Source organism: Tinamus guttatus, unplaced genomic scaffold, assembly GCF_059628265.1.
Source record: "Tinamus guttatus ecotype Peru unplaced genomic scaffold, ASM5962826v1 Tinamus_guttatus_pri_ptg000083l, whole genome shotgun sequence".
In the NCBI taxonomy this organism is placed as follows: domain Eukaryota; kingdom Metazoa; phylum Chordata; class Aves; order Tinamiformes; family Tinamidae; genus Tinamus; species Tinamus guttatus.
Genome location: NW_028288617.1, coordinates 2998751 through 3016494, shown reverse-complemented (window position 1 = coordinate 3016494; position 17744 = coordinate 2998751). Strand labels below are relative to the sequence as shown.

The window sequence follows — 17744 nt, the reverse complement described above, 5'->3', positions numbered from 1 at the left end:
AGTATTTACAGTGTTGTTTGTCTTGTTGGATTAATGTCTTAATGTGCCTCAGGGTGGCTACACTACTCTGGGAAGTATTAGCTTTGAATTTGCTGATTTACACATCTAAAACCTTAAAAGGATATAAAAATAGACATCTGAAATTATAAAAAAGTTTAGTTGAAATGTTCTTTTTTAAGCACTATAGGTTGGAAGAAAGAGCGAATGAGTGGGAGGACTGATGGATGTACGATTTTATTATTCTGGGTTTGCAGCTTTCTCTTCCCACTCGTCCTCCTCCTCATAAATGGGTGTTGAAAGGTCCGCGAACAATTTATCCAAGCTTTCAATATGTAGAGAGATGTTTGTGGCAAGTTTTATATGTCTGATTGCTGAAGCCCATTTAAACCACATATCTGTTTGTCTGCAACTGCCACTGTCTGAGCGTTTCGTTCTGGATCCGATTGCAACAGATGATGTGATTTTTTTCTGGGTTATACACTATATATAATGCCACACTCAAAGCTAAAGCACTGCATATTTTTTTCTTAAAAGATGAGTTTCAAGTGAGGCTCTAGAAGGCCTGTTACTGGGAAAAATAGTATGAAAGTGCTGGAGTTTTTCTTTCTTTCTTTTTTCTTCATTTGGGACATCCCTGATGAAGAGCTGTTTGAATGATGGGAGGTCAGGAACAGTGAAAGAATCCTGCTGATTTCCTGATCAGGCAGGATGAATAGGACCATAAGAGCACTTGGATAGTAGTATTTCTGGAAGGAGATTTGAATTGATATGCCCTTCACTGCAGAATATGAGCCTGTTCAGGTTGAACGCCAATCACTTCTTGTTGGTTTATTAAGTAAAACTTTAAGTCTTGATATGTGGCCACATACACTTAAAACTTCTCAGAATAACTGATAGTTTTAGCTGTTCTTGAAAAGAATAAGCCAAGAAATTTTACCCACAAATCTAGAAAGCCCAAATGGATCATATCAGCACCGTTAATTATATATTGTGGAGCTGGGGAGATTAGCCCTGCTCTTATTAGCACTAATGCCTGTGAGCCATGCTGAGGTTGGTAGCTGGGTTCTGTAGGTAGCTCAAGGTGTATCTTCAAAAAGATATAGCACTCCTTTTTTCTCCTAAAAGCCACAAAAACTTAATATATGCAAGGTCCTTTCAACAGATCTGAACTGTCTTTTCTGTCAAAAAATATCCCTTCAGCTCGACAGTTGTGCTTGCCATATGAGAGAAAATTCATTTAGACAGGACAAAAATGGCCTGTTCTTTCATTTCAGTGCTACTAACGGCTCATGACTTCTCTGTGTAGCAGACAACAAGGTAGTGATTCACTGAGCTGCCTGAAAATTTTATAGCAAAGTAAGATGAAGAAATAGCTGTCTCTCTCTGAGAAGTCAGCCTCCTTTCTCTAAATTTTTATCCTGTTTGACATTTAATTTAAAACCTGGTCTGATTTAGCTTGAAAGATTAGGAACAATGCTGCAAAGTACTTCATGTGATAGAGCTCCATTTCAGGATGTTATTTCCAGTTAAGTTTATTTTCCAATCAATGACACAGGGCAGCCAAACATAAGCAGCTCCTGAAAAGGAAGCAGTAAAGGAAAAAACAGGTATATCTTGATGAAGAAAAAAAACACAGCCCATGATTCAGAATACCATTTATCTGTCAAATTTACTGCAATGCAGAGGCTAGCATACAAAACGGATTTTAAAAATGCATCAAAATTTTGTAGTCTATTTATATATATATATATCCCCACAACCTCACTCACTGCAGAAGCCTGTCTCAGGCCGGAGGTGGCCACTGCAGGCTAGCCAACGACTGTGCCCTTCCGCACTAGTATTTGATAAGAAAGCTGCATTCCCTCTCTACCATAAGGTTTATTTAATTAGTAATTAATCAATTGCTTGATCGATAATTTCATTACTGGTCATTTTTGCCAAGGCTATCACATGTCTGTGTTTTGTTCAAGATCCCTTCAGGCCTTTTCATTCCCAGCATGGCTGTTGGGGCCATGGCTGGCAGGATGGTTGGGATCGGAGTAGAGCAGCTGGCGTATCACCATCATGACTGGATTGTCTTCAGGAACTGGTGCAGACCTGGGGCAGACTGTGTCACACCGGGACTTTATGCTATGGTGGGAGCTGCAGCTTGCCTGGGTACAGTACCTGCTAATCTCTGCTTTGTGCATGAGTAACACTGATCTTCAGGAAACAACAAAATATTTAGGAGAGTTTCAAGCTTGTGGTATGTGCTATGCTGGCAGTTCTGGTGTAACACATGGGATGAGGAAAAGCGTAAGCTGCTTTCTCAAATGGTGTTCCCAGTGACCTTCCAGGTAGTCAGTGAAAGAGAAACTTGCAGCAACCCATGTCTACTTCTAATCTTCCAACTCAGAAAGTAAGGAAGCAGATATCATACTCGGGCTACAAGTTTTTGAGGAGGAGTATTTTTTTGTGAATTTTAACAAAGTTCACTGTAGCTGGACTTAAGCTACCTCCTTGTTTAAACTATAGAGGGCACAAATTTCTGAGGTCTGGTCAAATCTTGATCTACTCAGAGATAAAAAATCTTGGTCTTATAACTGTTCATCACATTCTGGTCACCTGGATTTTTTTTTTTTTTGACTTTAGCCAAAATCTGATATCACTAAGTCTATAGTTAATGGCTTTAACAGGCATACCCTGTTACCTTTTAAAGTGAGACCATTTAATAATACCTCACATATCAAATTTCTAGTCATAGATGTAGTGGAAATGTTGCAACTATACCACGGAACATATTTTTCTCTTATCATTTCTTTCCAAATATATACTTGTGTTTTCCATTTCCTTATGTTATCATCAATACCACCATTAGATGATGAAATAGGAATGGAGACGTCCAACACATAATTAATATAATTGCGTAGACTTGAAATGAAAGATAGAGCAGAGCTGGTAGAGTTTCCATTTCAGAAACTTTTGTTGGAAAAGTAGGATCCTTGGCAAAGTAAGTCAGTTGTACAAGGAGGATGTGACTTGACTATCTAAACCTAATGTCTGTGATGCAAATATCAGCATTTGTTGTGTCAATACTTTTTGTGGTCAACGCAGAGAAATACTGAAGCGGGCAGCCTCACCTGGCAATAGACACCTAAAACCAGGCAAATGAAAAGATGAATTAGGCCTTGGAAGTAATTGAATCTCTTTTTCTCCAGAGGTTAGGAAGGCAATCTGGAATACTGTTTTGGATGTGAACATTTGCAACTGTGTGGATGCATATAATAACATTACTCTTTTCATATAGCAGTATCATAATAGCATTATAATGATGCATTAATCTTAGAAAGTACTTCACTCTCTCCTATCCACAAATGGTTTTAATGTTCTTAAGGAACAAGACACAAAAATTTTGCTCTGATATTTCAGTTCTTCTGCTAGTTGGCAATCATTTCCTCTTAATATGCTCAAATCAATGTGCAGTAACTGCAACTGGATAGTGAAATACAAACCAGAATGGTCACGGCTATTTGTTACACCCAAGATGTGTCTATTCCAGCACTCTATCTATCTCAAGCAGATATTAGGGAAACACTGAAGAGTCCTTTCTCTGGCATCTGCTCTCAGCTTTTCAGAGTCAGCAGTTTAAGGAATTCCTGAGATGAAAGTTGTATCCCGATCATCATATTTAATAATTACTGATTTAATTTTCTTGTGTGCTGTTAGACTAAAAGCATCTTTTAATGACCTGTTTGCAGATTTCTCTCATCTAAAATGGTGTTGTATTCCGAGGCCCAAAAATAGCAGATTTATTACATTTACCTTTTGAACAGAGGCAAAGAAATCTTACCTAATAATTCAGTGTTACATACACACTTATCTATAGTTCTGTGATTATTTTTATCCTTTAATGTAAACTGAAAGGGTATGTAGATTGGTTATAAAATGAATACAAAGGATTAGACTGAAAAGTGCAGCTTTGACATTGTCTACAGCCACATCCCAAATGGCCTCAAAGAAAGTTGTATACACTTCAAACTGTATGCTATACTGATATCAAAAGGTAAAGTTTAAGCTGTCATGTCACTTGCAGTGGCCCTAAACTGTCTTTACGCAGGATTTTGTAACTGTGGCATACCCAAAAATCATGTTTAGATTTTTATTCAGTAGGAATGATACAGCTAAACCAACATGAACACCAGCTGTCAGGGCTCCCAGCTCTGCACTCCCACCTGCACTTTTTTTCTCTGTGTAATTTTAGAGGGATAATGGCAAAATCCAGTTTTAGTTTCTTAGGTATCCAGGATAATAATATTTATTTGTTTGTTTGTTTATTTATTTATGCATTTTTTCTCGTTTGACAGCTCAGTCTCTCAGCATTCATTATCTGCTTTTCGTTGTTAGCATCTTTGGTTTAAGCAGGTCCATTTGATTTTTTCTGATTTGATTTTATCTGCAGCAGATAAAAATAGAAACCTCTCCCTCTAGGGAGCTAAGAACAAAAATACTTCACAAAATTTAAGTGCAAAGTATTGGCATGAGTAGTCTTGCGCCTTTTTGAATGCAAGACACAAAATCAGTTTGCCAAACAAGTTGTTTACTGTGAACATTTATAAAACAGCACTGAGAAGAACTTGACTGCTTTCGTTGCTGGCAGGTGGTGTTACCCGTATGACTGTCTCACTGGTGGTGATCATGTTTGAGCTCACTGGGGGCCTGGAGTACATCGTACCTCTGATGGCTGCTGCTGTCACAAGCAAGTGGGTGGCAGACGCCTTTGGGAAAGAAGGGATCTATGAGGCTCACATCCACCTGAACGGTTACCCATTTCTGGACGTGAAGGATGAATTCACTCACCGAACGCTGGCAACGGATGTCATGAGGCCAAGGCGGGGTGAAGCTCCTCTCTCCGTTCTGACACAGGACAGCATGACTGTGGAGGATGTCGAGACATTGATCAAGGAGACAGACTACAACGGCTTTCCAGTAGTGGTTTCTAAAGACTCAGAGAGACTCATTGGATTTGCGCAGAGACGAGAGCTGATTCTTGCCATAAGTGAGTAGAGAATTACCAATGTATGGTAAGACTGATTTTGATAGAGATGAAGTAGAGCGTTACTGGTATTATTCACCTTGAAGAATGGATGAGTAAGAGCCAAATCTACCTTATTCCCAAACATTTGACTTGTACTATTGACCAGGACTCCTAGTCGGAAGTATTTGCATTGCAGCATACCACCTGGTAGATGTTGTGGGCTTGATTTTGTTACCAGTCTCAACAGTGTAATATAATTCTGCTCAAGATCAGAGAGAAATTCAACTTATTTGGCCAGAAATCTTTGTGGGAATCTGATGAAAAACTGCTTAAGTGCTGAGCTTCCTCAGGTCTCCATGAGCTCTCAGTGGTAGTGGGAGCAGTTGTGAACCCTTATCACCTATGACAAGATTCAAGTCCATGCTGCCAGCTGTGTCCATTCACACTAGGGATGTAAAACTTTCCTCTGGGGGATTTTGGTGTGACTAGATCTCAGAGTTGAGTAAGAATAGCTCAGTTTTGTTATGGGGGTGGTAGAGAATGGTTTGGTTACCTAAGAGTCCAATCCAGATCGTTACTGGTATTAACCCATCAGATCCTCTACCAGTTGGGCTGATGGCTAGATGGGGGTTGTAAAAGCCAGTGCACTGCATGAGAGCAAGTGTTCCCACCATCTCCATAGGCAGATCACCCAGGCCTTCATTGCCAGCATGGCCAAATCAGCCCCGTAGCCTGCCTCCAGCTCAGGTAGTCCTAGAGTTTCAGAGGTCAACCAGGCAGGCAAGCCTGCTTCTCTGGTTGCCTTACATTGTAGAGAAAAGTAGTTTTTATGTAGCTCCTAGACTGGAATGTCAATACCCAAATTTCCCTGAGATGGAATTATTCCTCTCTGTGTGGGCCTGTTTCATTCCTGTGGTGCAGGCTGCTTTAAAATGCTGTTGGCTCAGATGAATGGAGCCAAGGAAGGTCCTGAGGAAAGGTGAGAGCTGAAGAAATAAAATCCATAAATAAAAATGAGAGGTATTTTAGAAGTTCACTTTCCTGCTCACAAGGACTTTTTATAAAACCAGAATAAAACTTGGAAGAACAGTGCTCTTCAAAGTATGTGGTTTTTAAAGAGATATTTATTTTGGTTTGCTGGATGTAAAGAGATGTAGAGATTCAGTCCAAGAGATTAGACCCCAAAATTATATTCATTTACTTAAAGGTGTGCAGCTGTTACTTGATTCCTCTCTTCTCACCCCATACCAGAAGGTCTTTACTTCTGAGATACTATATGCAAGAGAAGAAATGATAGACTTCAGTTTTCCCCCCATTATAGACTGTGCAGCTCTCTCCTCAGTAAGAAATTCTTTCTCATTTTTTCCCTCTGATACATAATTCATCATTTCAACTACAATGAAAAGAGTTTATGAACTCGATTAATTTTGCATTTAGTGTGGGTATCTCACTTTTTTGCTATCAGTTGTTCCTCCTTCCTCCATCCTCCAAATGCAAAGGGGGAAAAAAGTCTCCATAAGGGTATAATCCTCAGTATAACAATCTCAACAGCAAAGGATTTTAATGACACCAAGATGAAGTCCAAATCCGCTAGCTGCAGTGCTTCCTTTAAACATGTTTTTATCTGAAGACTGTTCTTCCTTTGGCAATCAGAAAAGATGCCTGATTGATAGGGCTATGCTAGGCCAAAAATGTGTTTCTGAAGTTTCACCAAACATAAAGAAGTCAAGAGCTGATATCACTTATAAAATAATAGAGTTCCTATTTTATCTTGCTTTTGCTAACGATTTTCAAATGTCTTCCATATTCCCTCATGAGAAGTAAAAAATCTTAATTAGATGCATTTGGCCAGCCCTGTTTCTGGTTTGTACTGTGTGTACACTATGTTGTGGCTGTAACACTAGCTGCCATCCTAACTTCACGGCCTTTGAATTTACATTGCAGAGAGTCAAACAGTGGAAAAAAATGCATGGAGTGAAGATGTGGGGCCCTTCCTTGCTTTAAAAGCAGAAAGATCAGACACTGTCTGGAGTGAGTCAGAGAAGTCTGAGGATCTGGGTCTTTTGATAAAGCTTGTAAGTGGCAACAAGGTTGAATAGGCTTCCTAGGAGATGTTTGAAAAAGTCCAGTTATGCACTGATAACAAAGAATTTAATTAAATATAAACTCAGCCAACAGTTTAGATCAAAATGTTGGGAAGCAGTTTCTTTGACGTGCCCATTTTCTAGAGGAAGATTTCAACTCTAATTAAAAGTGTCTCTAATAGGATCTGAGGCAGAACAGAGATTTAAAAGCAGAAACTTCTCTTTATAGATAAGTTTTCCTAAATCCTCTGTTGCCAGAGACCTTTGGTGACCCTATTCCTTTTGTGCTGAGCATAACAGCTCCTGAACTAACTGTGATAAAAGATTAATCTTTCCAGTACTTCAGAATTTTAGGTGAACATGCCTTGGGTTTGGTTTCTCTTCCCTAAAGACATAATGCATGGTTTCGGTAAAGGGTATGGCAATCACTGGTTTTGTACCATGCTAACAATTTTTTGATAGTTAATCCCCTTTCACTGAAGAGCAAAGTTATTTGTATTTCCCAAAGAGGAAGCCACTACATATACATAGTACATAACCAGAGTGTTGTGAAGATTCAACTCAGCTTGCTACGTGGTTGTGTCTTCTTAAACTATAAATTTATTCACCAAGAGCTACACATTTCTCCTGTTAAGGTTCTCCTCTCTTCCTCAGCCTGTCAGGGTCCAGAGATGCTGGAGTTGTTTCTGGAAATGGTATAGCTAAATCTTTGTAGCATTCTAGCTAGGGAATGAAGCCTTCTGAAAATCAGGATTTCTGAACTTGGCTGATGTGTCCATCTGGCACAACTGTCCTGCTTCTGGGCCCAAACTAGTATCTCTTCTTTTGAGCAGTTTGCCATGCAGGATAACCGCTCACTTGGAATTAAATTTGGCCCCTCTACATGATGCTGCATAGCACTCTGGTGTAGCAATAGCGGTAAAACTAAGAGACTCTATTCTCTTTGTCTCTTCAGGAGGGAAATTTCTCATGGCTTTCAGTTTTTGCTAATGTCTTCAGTTCTGGATGATGTACTGTATGTGCAGATCAGTGGAGACAATTGCAATGAATTGATCGCTCAGCCTTTGGAAAAGAAAAGTAGTGAATGTGTGCTAGCTGATGTTCTGGAACATAAAAGCAAGATTGTTAGATCCAGATCATTAATTCTCTTGTTAGAGACCTTGAATATTTGTTGGCGTTAAGTAGGTGGCTGTTGTAGTGAGCAGAGAGCAGGCTGTGAGTTCATGCTGCTGCAGGCTGTATATCTGGAGTTTCCTGGGATGTCAGGTATAATCCTGTATGGATGCCCATTTCAGTAACAAAATGTGCAGTGTAACATAACACATCATGGCGATGGGTGGGATTTACTAGGCAGGCACAGGCAGTGACACCAGTGTGCATCTCTATGTGACAACCTAGTACCAGAGGTCATAACATTTTTAAGCAATATGTCAAACTGATAAGCTGTCATTTCATAGATGAAAAAACAAAAAAAGTCTACTCTGACCCATAGGAGGCAATGCAAAGACGTCCTCTGCAGAAACAGACCAACAGTGGCTACGAGAGGGAGAGTCCAACATCAGTGCAGGAACTGGGACACCATCTTTCCGGAGTCCTTTCTCAGTCATGACCAAATCAGAATCTTTCTCTGGCTCAATAAATCCCATATTTTTCCTGCAGTGGCCCAGGGATTATGCTGGAGGAGTACTCTAACTCCCTTGTGTAAATGACTCCTTGGATGAAGGCATCAGCTGTTCAGTCCTGTGTCAAATACCTGTTCATATATCATGTTCTGCCTAGTGATTTCCATCTCTGTAGTTTCCTTCTCACTATTCAGAGAACTAAGGACACCATGGAAATGCCTCCACTCCCTGTACAATGAATGGCAATGCCATTTTTGATTGCTCAGAGGTGCTTTCAGGAGGATTGTCTCCTGGTGATTTTTCTTGAGTGTGTAGGCAATTTAGGTGAATGTAAGTGATCAGAATCACCCTTTGAGAAGAAGTGTCTACATTTTGAGTGGCATCTACTCTATATGCTTAAAGTGGGGAGAATTTGAGCCCTAAAGCTCTTAAATTTGACCAGTTTCAGAGGCATCATACAAAAGACAGAGTTTTGGACAGGATCTGCATGGTCTGTATTTTTCCCTGTGCAGAATCAAAGGAGCAATCTGGTTAACATAGGCTGTGAACTCTGAACTCTTGAGTACGAGAGGCACATTTCACATGTGAGAGAACTAATTCACTCCCTCACCAAGGGAAGAGCCCTCTGCGTAGCCTGCTCTGTAAAGCCAGACACCGTCATCCATTTGCTTTGCTCTTTCTCTTAAGAAGTATCTCTTTTCCTTACCCACTGACTGCAAAAATCATTTGTTCTCCTGTTTTACCATCGCTTTAACTCCCCTATCCAGAGAGATCGCACACGAACTTGGCCGTTTTTACGATGCCACTGAATTTGCTCAGCAGTACTACATCATTCACGTTTCTCTAGAGAGATGTTTGACTTTGGGAAGTGAAGTCATGGCTTTGGCTAATCACTGCTGTCCAGGGTCATTGCTGCCTTGGGAACAGAAATGTGGTAACTAAATGCTTGGGCCTATTGCTCTGGTTACAGCTTCAGGAAGGAAATACCTAGCTGTCAAGGGTTTTTATCAAAGGGTGGGAGCTACCTTCAATTTGATTAATGTTACCTCTTACCACAGATCATATATCAAAGAGCAATGCAGGCATGTTCACACTTGAAAATTAGATGTATGAATGAAACAAGATGAGACAAAGCTAGCATCTTTCCTATAAATTGCAATAGGACTCATATAATACGTGGGGTGAGAATGTTGAAAAAATCATGTACCACAGTGATATTAGGTTTGAACTAGCACGGCTCTGGTTCCAGAAATATTACAAGACAATGGTCGTTAAGGGGAAAAAAATACAGCTGTAACATTTTTGGAAATCATTACTGTCTACACGTTACAAGTCACAGAAGCAGGTTTCTGCACATTGATTGATGGAAATGAGCTCCAGGAATATATACATATCCTTTGAGTACATCTGATTTTCTGTACCCCTGAAGAATAGAGGCAACCCATATTAATCAAAGATGTTAGTTCCAGCCATTTCTGAGAATTTGTAAAAAAAGTAGGAAAGAGAAAAAGAAAGAAAGAAAGAGAGAGAGAGAGAAAGAGAGAAAGAGAGAGAAAGAAAGGAAGAAAGAAAGAAGTAAATAAGGAAAGAAACAGGAAGGAAGGAAGGAAAAGAAAGAAAGAGAAAAAGAAATTTTCAGAGCCAAACACAAGATACACCTGAAAGGGAGAGGGAGAGGTTGTCTATCATCTGGAATTTCATTTCATATATATTTAGCAACCTGTTGAGTAGAAATCAGGTGAATATGGCAAAGAACGACCACTTAATTCTAAGAATTACTGTGGAAGCATACTGTAAAATGGAAAGCTTGTACGATGGTGTAGACTCCAGACATAGTGTAAAAGTCACCTCATAGATTGATCTTTTGAAGCCTGGAAGGAGATCAAATATGTACTGCTGAAAAAAAAAAATGTAATGAACTCATTCACTGCTAGATTTTGCTCCTCCCATTACTACTCTGCTTTAAGTAAGAGGCTTATGTCTTTCTGACCTGTTAAAATCTAGATAAACGAACTTGATTTGAGGAAAGAAGTGCAAAACAACAAAATTCAACCCAGAGAGATGTAGCTGTCTAGAATAGTGGCAACACAGTCTCCATATTCCTGAGATCTGAATTTGTCCTTCACTAGCATCATGTTTCTAAATCTACTCACCCTGCCCAGATTCCGAATGGACACACTCCTCTGAGCTGACTGGGACCAGCTTTCTGTTGTGTTTCTCACAATGAAGGAAACTTGATATAATCATTTGAATTTGACGAAGTTTGGTTTAGTAATGTTAGCGTCCACAGGGAACAGCATATTTATTCTGGAAAATATTATCATAACCAAGCAAAAGGATGTGCTTGTAAAAAGGGTATTTACATTTGTTTCAGAATATATTTTTGACTACCAACAATGTTGCAAGAAATTCAAGGGTTTGCTCTGTAACCCCAACTTTCAAAACCTCAGCAAAAACAAACGGCTAACATCTCTGCTTTCCAAAGGAAGATATATATATATATATATTATTATCAAGCCTGATTCGCTGTCTGTATTAATCTTTGTGTTGCGCAGAGAACGCCAGACAGCGGCAGGATGGGGTGGTGAGCAACTCCATCGTGTATTTCACTGAAGATCCCCCAGAACTGCCACCCAACAGTCCCCATCCCCTGAAGCTGCGTCGTATTCTCAACCTGAGCCCTTTCACTGTCACCGACCACACACCAATGGAGACAGTGGTGGATATCTTCCGGAAACTGGGGCTCCGCCAGTGTCTGGTCACTCGCAGTGGGTAAGTAGGTGCACTAGTCGAGCACGCTTGCAGAATCTCAGGAGATTTTCTTTAACATAAAGAAAAACACCACTTTTCCTGTCTAAAGCCAAGAATAAACAGTAAGTAATTAATCAGCACCACTGAGACAGTCAAGTGAATATTTTTATTTTAGCTATTTTGTGGCTAGAAGGGCTAAGGAATGTATGCCCTGTGTCTCTGCGGAACAACTGAAGAAACCAGGGTCAGAACCAAACTTGCTCTTTCCAGTTGTCACGATTTGTGCTGTTCTCCCATATCCCAAGAGCATTGTCATTTAGAAAAAAAAATAAAGACCAATATGTCCTTGCCGAGAAGTCTGATATTTTCCACAGTGGGACATTTTGAAGAATAAATTAGACCAAATGACTGTCAAAGATGACCTCCAGGCACCAGTGCCTGGCTGATTTGCATGAACTGAAGTTCCGGCAAACACAAAATAAGTATTCTAAGTCACTCTATATTTTTCAATAGAGGAAGATCTGAAAAAAAACACACTGTTTGCAAAGGATGTGCCAGTTCCTAGGCATCCAGCTAGATTACAGCCTGTGAAGATTTTGATAAAGATATCAGTGGAGGGAAACTGATCTGTTCAGTTTTTTTTTTTTTTCTTAAGGAAAGTGGAAAGGCATATAAATGAAAAGTCTGTAAGAATCAACTCAACAAGTGGAGCAAATGAAATTAGAAGAGTAACAAGGTGTCCCATATGAACTAGAAAAAAACAGTTGTTCCCTAACTCCAATGGGATTTAAACTATTTTGAGAGCATTGTTTACCCCAGGATCTAGTGACAAGCACATATTTTATGATAAGATAGCAAAACCAGAACCAGAACATCATTGTTAAATTCTGAGGACTAAAATTTAGACTCCTGTAAAAAGCTTTTTGTTACTCAGATACGCTCCATATCAGCTGTTACAATCAATGCACCTCCGTGCTCAGCTTAAAGAAAATAAGGACCATTACTTGAGATAGCAATTTAGGTCCTGATCTTGGGTGTTTGGGTTTGGAAATTTTGATTTTGAATAGTAACACTTCCATAAAAGGAAAGGTGAAATGACTATAACAATGATGTTCTAGAAATCAGCACCTCTTGGCTTTCAAAGATTGGAAATAAAATCCCTCAGGGTTGAGGATTAGAAAATTTTTGGCTCTCATAGGACTCATTTTTCTTAACAAATACAGTCCATTTAGGATTGCAGTCCTAAAACTGTACTTTCTCATCAGCCTAAATGAGAAATTATCACTCAGAGTATTACAGTGTTGGATAGTGAGAGTTTCGGAACATCTGTTCTTTAGCTTAAGTTTGTGTACCACTAAATCACATGCCATAGGTCAACTTAGTTTTGTGCTGTAGATCCCCTGCAGTCTGAGCCTAAGGAATGTCATTTCATATGAAGTGTTATTAATTGCGGCTCCTTATTCAGACATGTCCCCAAAGAAGGAGATAACAACTGAAAGTATTTCACTTACTAATCATAGCTGCAGTAGTAAAAATACATGAAGTGAGAATGGTTTTTATAAAAGAGAATCACTGGGGAATGGATGGGGTGGGCAGTGTTACATGGAAGCACTAGCAAAATATCCCTGCAGCTGAACAAGAAAAAATGGATGATGTATGCGATGATGGCTGACCTTTCCTTTCTTTCTCTCCTCCAGGAGGCTGCTGGGTATCATAACTAAAAAGGATGTATTAAGACATATGGCTCAAATGGCAAACCAGGACCCTGAATCTATCATGTTTAACTAGCCTGATAAAGGAAGAAGAGGGAAAGTAACCTCAAAGGGATCCCTTCTAGATTAACACAAAGGCTATGTTTGGTGTTTCATTTTGTTTAAAGAGAAAATGTAATGTGGATGAGGAATGGCCCAATATACCTCTGGCAGAGGGAGTGGATGCAGGATGGCACTTATTTAATGATGTAGGCAGTTTAGAAGCTCAGAGCAGCTGCAGACATCAAGCTGTGTTTCCTTAATGAGTTTCCTAACAGCTCAATTGCTGCATTTGTGGGTGTGTAAGTGATGTGGTGCTTAGAGGCAAAGAGCCAGGAGCACCAGTGGGATACATCGACATTCATAGTAACTCATGAGGCAGGTGTGAAGACTAGCAGACACTGTTTGTGTGCAAGTTATTAACAGATACAAAGCTTTGTGCTCCAGACTAGCGAGTGTGTGTGAGTAATGTCAGTTGTTTTTGTTCCTGAAATCATGGCTATTTACTAGCTAGACTGAATTATTATATTTTCATGAGGAAAAAAAATCATCACCTTTGTTTATTTTTGTAAAAGTTAAATAAATCAGGATGAGAGTTAAAGGAGCAAGAGTATACTTCAATTCACTTAAAAGCATATAGTTCTCTATTTCCGGTTTTAGTCCTTTGAATTTTATACAGTTTAGCATTTTTATCAGTCACTCTCCCTTTATTACTGTTGAAATGACTTATTTGTAAGGATTTATTATTTCTCTATGCAATTTTGCATACAGGTACTGTACTGTAATTTTTAATCGTAAGTGGTTTGCTGTCACAACAGGAAAGAGCACAAAAGCCCATGGAGGAGTTTTCACAGGCACAAAACAGTCTGCTGGACAACTCTTGTTGGTGTGAGTCGCAAGAGATCCAGTCCTTCACCCGTCTTCCTGCATGTAAAGAAACATCAGCATTTTTCACAGACTAATGAAGTTCTGCATTGGTTGCTGATTCTCTATTTTCTTCCTTTCTTCATTACCATTTCTTGGCATTTGTCTGCACGTGCCAAGAGATTATTTAAATTAATTTAGCGGAGGCACAGACACCTATTCTGTAGCATATCTGCTCCTTATGCTGCTGCTGTGAGTTGTAGGACTACAGAATCCCTCCCCCCAACACTGTGTCTGAATAAAGGAGCAAAAGGATTGAGAATGTAAACAACAATATCAAGACTTTAATTATTTATCCTTTTGCTCCAAGAACATGAGATTTAAAAGCCTACAGTAGGGACCACTGAGACCAAAACGATGAATTTTCCTAATCCCTTCTTCTGGTACTTTGAGATTCACTCAGTCAACATTGCCCATATTAATATACTACTACTTTAGTCAATACTGTTATCAGTACAAGAGCAGCAAATTCTACCTGCAGTAACACATAATATATACTGCTTAATGTTTTGTTTCTTCCTGGAGGGAGTTTGGAGTTTCACTGGGAAGAGTTGGGATCCTAACTTAGATGCTCTGAAAATACCTTTCAGGAAGGGCTTCTGATCCTCTGAGACGCCTTCTTCATTTAGACATGTAAGACCTCTGGTACCTTTGCTCATCTTCATACAGATAACTTACTTACACTTGAGCTAGTTGCATCCAAAAGGTCTTCAGGGAAAGGGTTTGAGTCCTTTCAAACAGGAGGAGCCTGCTGCTTGCTACAAAAGCCAGGCTATTGAGTCAACTTGCAGGCAATATGCATGACCAATGTGTCTTTGAACAGAGACAAGAAGCCAGGTGCACCCTAAGTTAAATGCCCACTGCTACAGGTTTCCAATTCCTCTCCTCATCTCAAGGGACCCTGCTTCCCTTTGGCAGATGTCCACCTGCATTCACACAATGTATGGCCCAAATTGCTTAAGTAAAAGAAACGTAAGTAAATGGATAATTTTAATCTGTTAAATACACCATTTAACAACCCAATTTGAAGAGACTAACATAAATGTATGTAGCTCTGGCCAAAGCCCAGTGTGTATTTTCTGCTAACCAAACATCTGCAGTATTAAAGGGATATTGTTAAAACTATGTAAATTATAGAATCAAATCCTTTTCTTCTGAAACTAAGAAATGGCACACAATACAGTTGTTTCTGGTGTGCTTTTTTTTTTTTTTTGTGAAGCAGTTATCAACCAAACTTCTAAAAAAGCAGCTAAGCCAACTATCTGTCCATTTGAACAGAGATGTCATCTTAAGAATCAATTAATTCCCATAACTAAAACCAAAAAGGAGTTTAGTACAATTATCAGTTTCTACCCAAAACTACCCAAAGGGATTTAGACTGAGATAAGTATGTTTACTTCTGAGGTCAATCTTCTTCTAAAATTTAAACTGAAAGGACTGTGGCTCTTTTTTTCCACTTTTATAACTCCAAATTTTAATATGTGCATAGAAAATCAACATTTTTTATCCATCTTGGTCTATGTTTACATAGGAAACAAATGGGCATACTCTCCCCATTTGAGCACTTTAAATCTTTCCATTATAAAGCAGGGAAAATAAGTTGGGATTGCTCATTTACCTGCTATATGAGATCAAATTCTTTGCTTCATGTATGTCAGGGAAAAAAGGGGGTGATCAAAAGCCTTCTCTGTTAGCCAAGGACATTTCAGTCCACAACACATTAACATTTAGTCCATGGCAGAGCTAACTTTGTAGTGTTCACAGTACTGAAGATGATATTTGCTAACAGGAACTGGGATGGTATATTAGCCCTAAAAAATGTCAATTCTTGAGAAAAAAAATGACAGAGGGAGCTGGCTAAAAATAAAACAACAGTGAATGCAAACTCTTTTGAGTAGAGAGTTATCAGCTTAACCTCACTCCAAGGCTACGCATAGGCAAAAACCCCAGTGGCTAATTCCTGTTGATACCCAGAGGCCACTAAAACTAAGTCAGCCTTGTGATATCTTGTCACATAGGCATATTAGGCTGCACAGGAGAAGCTTTAGGGACTTAAGAACAGGATCCACAAAGTCATCATGATGATTTAAACGAAACATCAAGGAAAGAATCGAGACTTACTGAAAGTGCCGTTTGAGCCTAGGCCTGCCACCCAAACAGAGGACAGGCAAGTGGAAGTCCAGCTCTTTTCTGTGAAACCTGTTCATTGTTAGGTGGAATGATTAAATATTTAAAGGGTCGAAATGATAAAACTTTGGATGCTAACTCTATACCTGAATGGTTAGACTGCCTCTCCTTGTTTCCATGTCTGTTAAAAGATCTTAGAGCTGAAATCCAGCCCTCCAGAAATGCTATAGGAGTAGTTAACTTCCAGCTGCTTAGCACTAATAAGGACGAGGTGGTGCTAGAATGACAAGGAGAGCTTTGAAACTGGACAGACTTTGCTAATTAAAAAAAACTTAGAAGTTTAGACAGAGTCTGCAGCTGGCTCCAAGTTCTTCTGTTGACCTTCATCCATGCAGTATTGTCTCCATTGCTCTTTTAGCCTCAGTGACTGAAGGAGAAACACTCTTAGCATAAATTAAGAACACGCTTTTCTCCAAAACGCAGTTCTAATGAAATGATTTAATGTAATTTCCCATAACAAGCCCATCATCCGTCAGTATTTTCCATCTGTGTTCCCAAATGTGTCTCAGAACTTACTGAATAGACTCCAAGAGGCATGTATCTCAGCCTTAAGTATTTATTTGAATCTGTAGAACTCAAGATAGAGTTACGCAGCTTGATTAATTTAAGAGTTTTGTAAGTACTTTAGTATATAGTACTCAGTTTACACAACTACAGTTCAACCTTGGTGTTCAAGCTATTGAACTCTGGTGATGTCAAACCAAATGAGAAATCAAAAATCATTGAATGATGCAAGCTCAGAATTGTACTTTTGTTTTGCATGGACTGTGTTCATTACATTCAGCTTCTGATGTGTACTTGAAGCTATCTGCACTAGAAAGTATATTATTAAAGTACAGAACGTGGATGATTTTAGCCAGACCCTTCGGCTGTCACTGTAATATCAACTATTAATACTTACTTTTTGATGAAGCATACAAGAAGAGTGTTAAGAAATTACAGAAGACCCACTGATTTCATGTTGGACTAACACTGTTACAAATATTGTTTTGCTTTGTTGTTTTTTTTTAAACCATAGAAAACAGTATATATGTTGCACCTTATGAAAAATGATGTTTGGAGTCTATTTTTCAAATAAAACCGACTTACAGTACTGGAAACATTGGTGGAGCACGTTAATTGGAGAATTATTTCTTTAATGTGTGTGTGTATGGTATTGAGGTTTACTTTTTCCACCTATAACTCAAAGCCTGATGAACGAGTTAGTTAGGATATCTAATTCAGTTTTGAAATGGCTGTTATTATGTGGGCAGTTACTAAAATCTATGCAGTGGACTTCAAAGAATCAGTCTTGACATTTGGCTGTTCTGTTTTCAGAGTGCTGTAATTCATCAGCTCAGCATTATCAGTGCTTTATTAAAGAAATCTAAAAAGAAAAGAAAAAACATTTATCCTATCAATCAGGTTGGTC

At 39.1% G+C, this 17744-nt stretch overlaps 1 protein-coding gene across 1 annotated transcript in view; it reads left to right on the top strand.

Annotated features, from left to right (window-relative positions):
• Positions 1–13364, top strand: part of CLCN4 (Cl-/H+ antiporter 4) — a 39037-nt gene extending 25673 nt beyond the window's left edge. The window contains exons 9-12 of the mRNA XM_010227587.2: positions 1971–2157; positions 4637–5035; positions 11276–11492; positions 13169–13364. Coding sequence (XP_010225889.1) covers positions 1971–2157; positions 4637–5035; positions 11276–11492; positions 13169–13259 — 894 coding nt within the window. The 3' untranslated portion in view covers positions 13260–13364. The remainder of the gene's footprint in view (positions 1–1970; positions 2158–4636; positions 5036–11275; positions 11493–13168) is intronic.
• The last annotated feature ends 4380 nt before the right edge of the window (positions 13365–17744 follow it).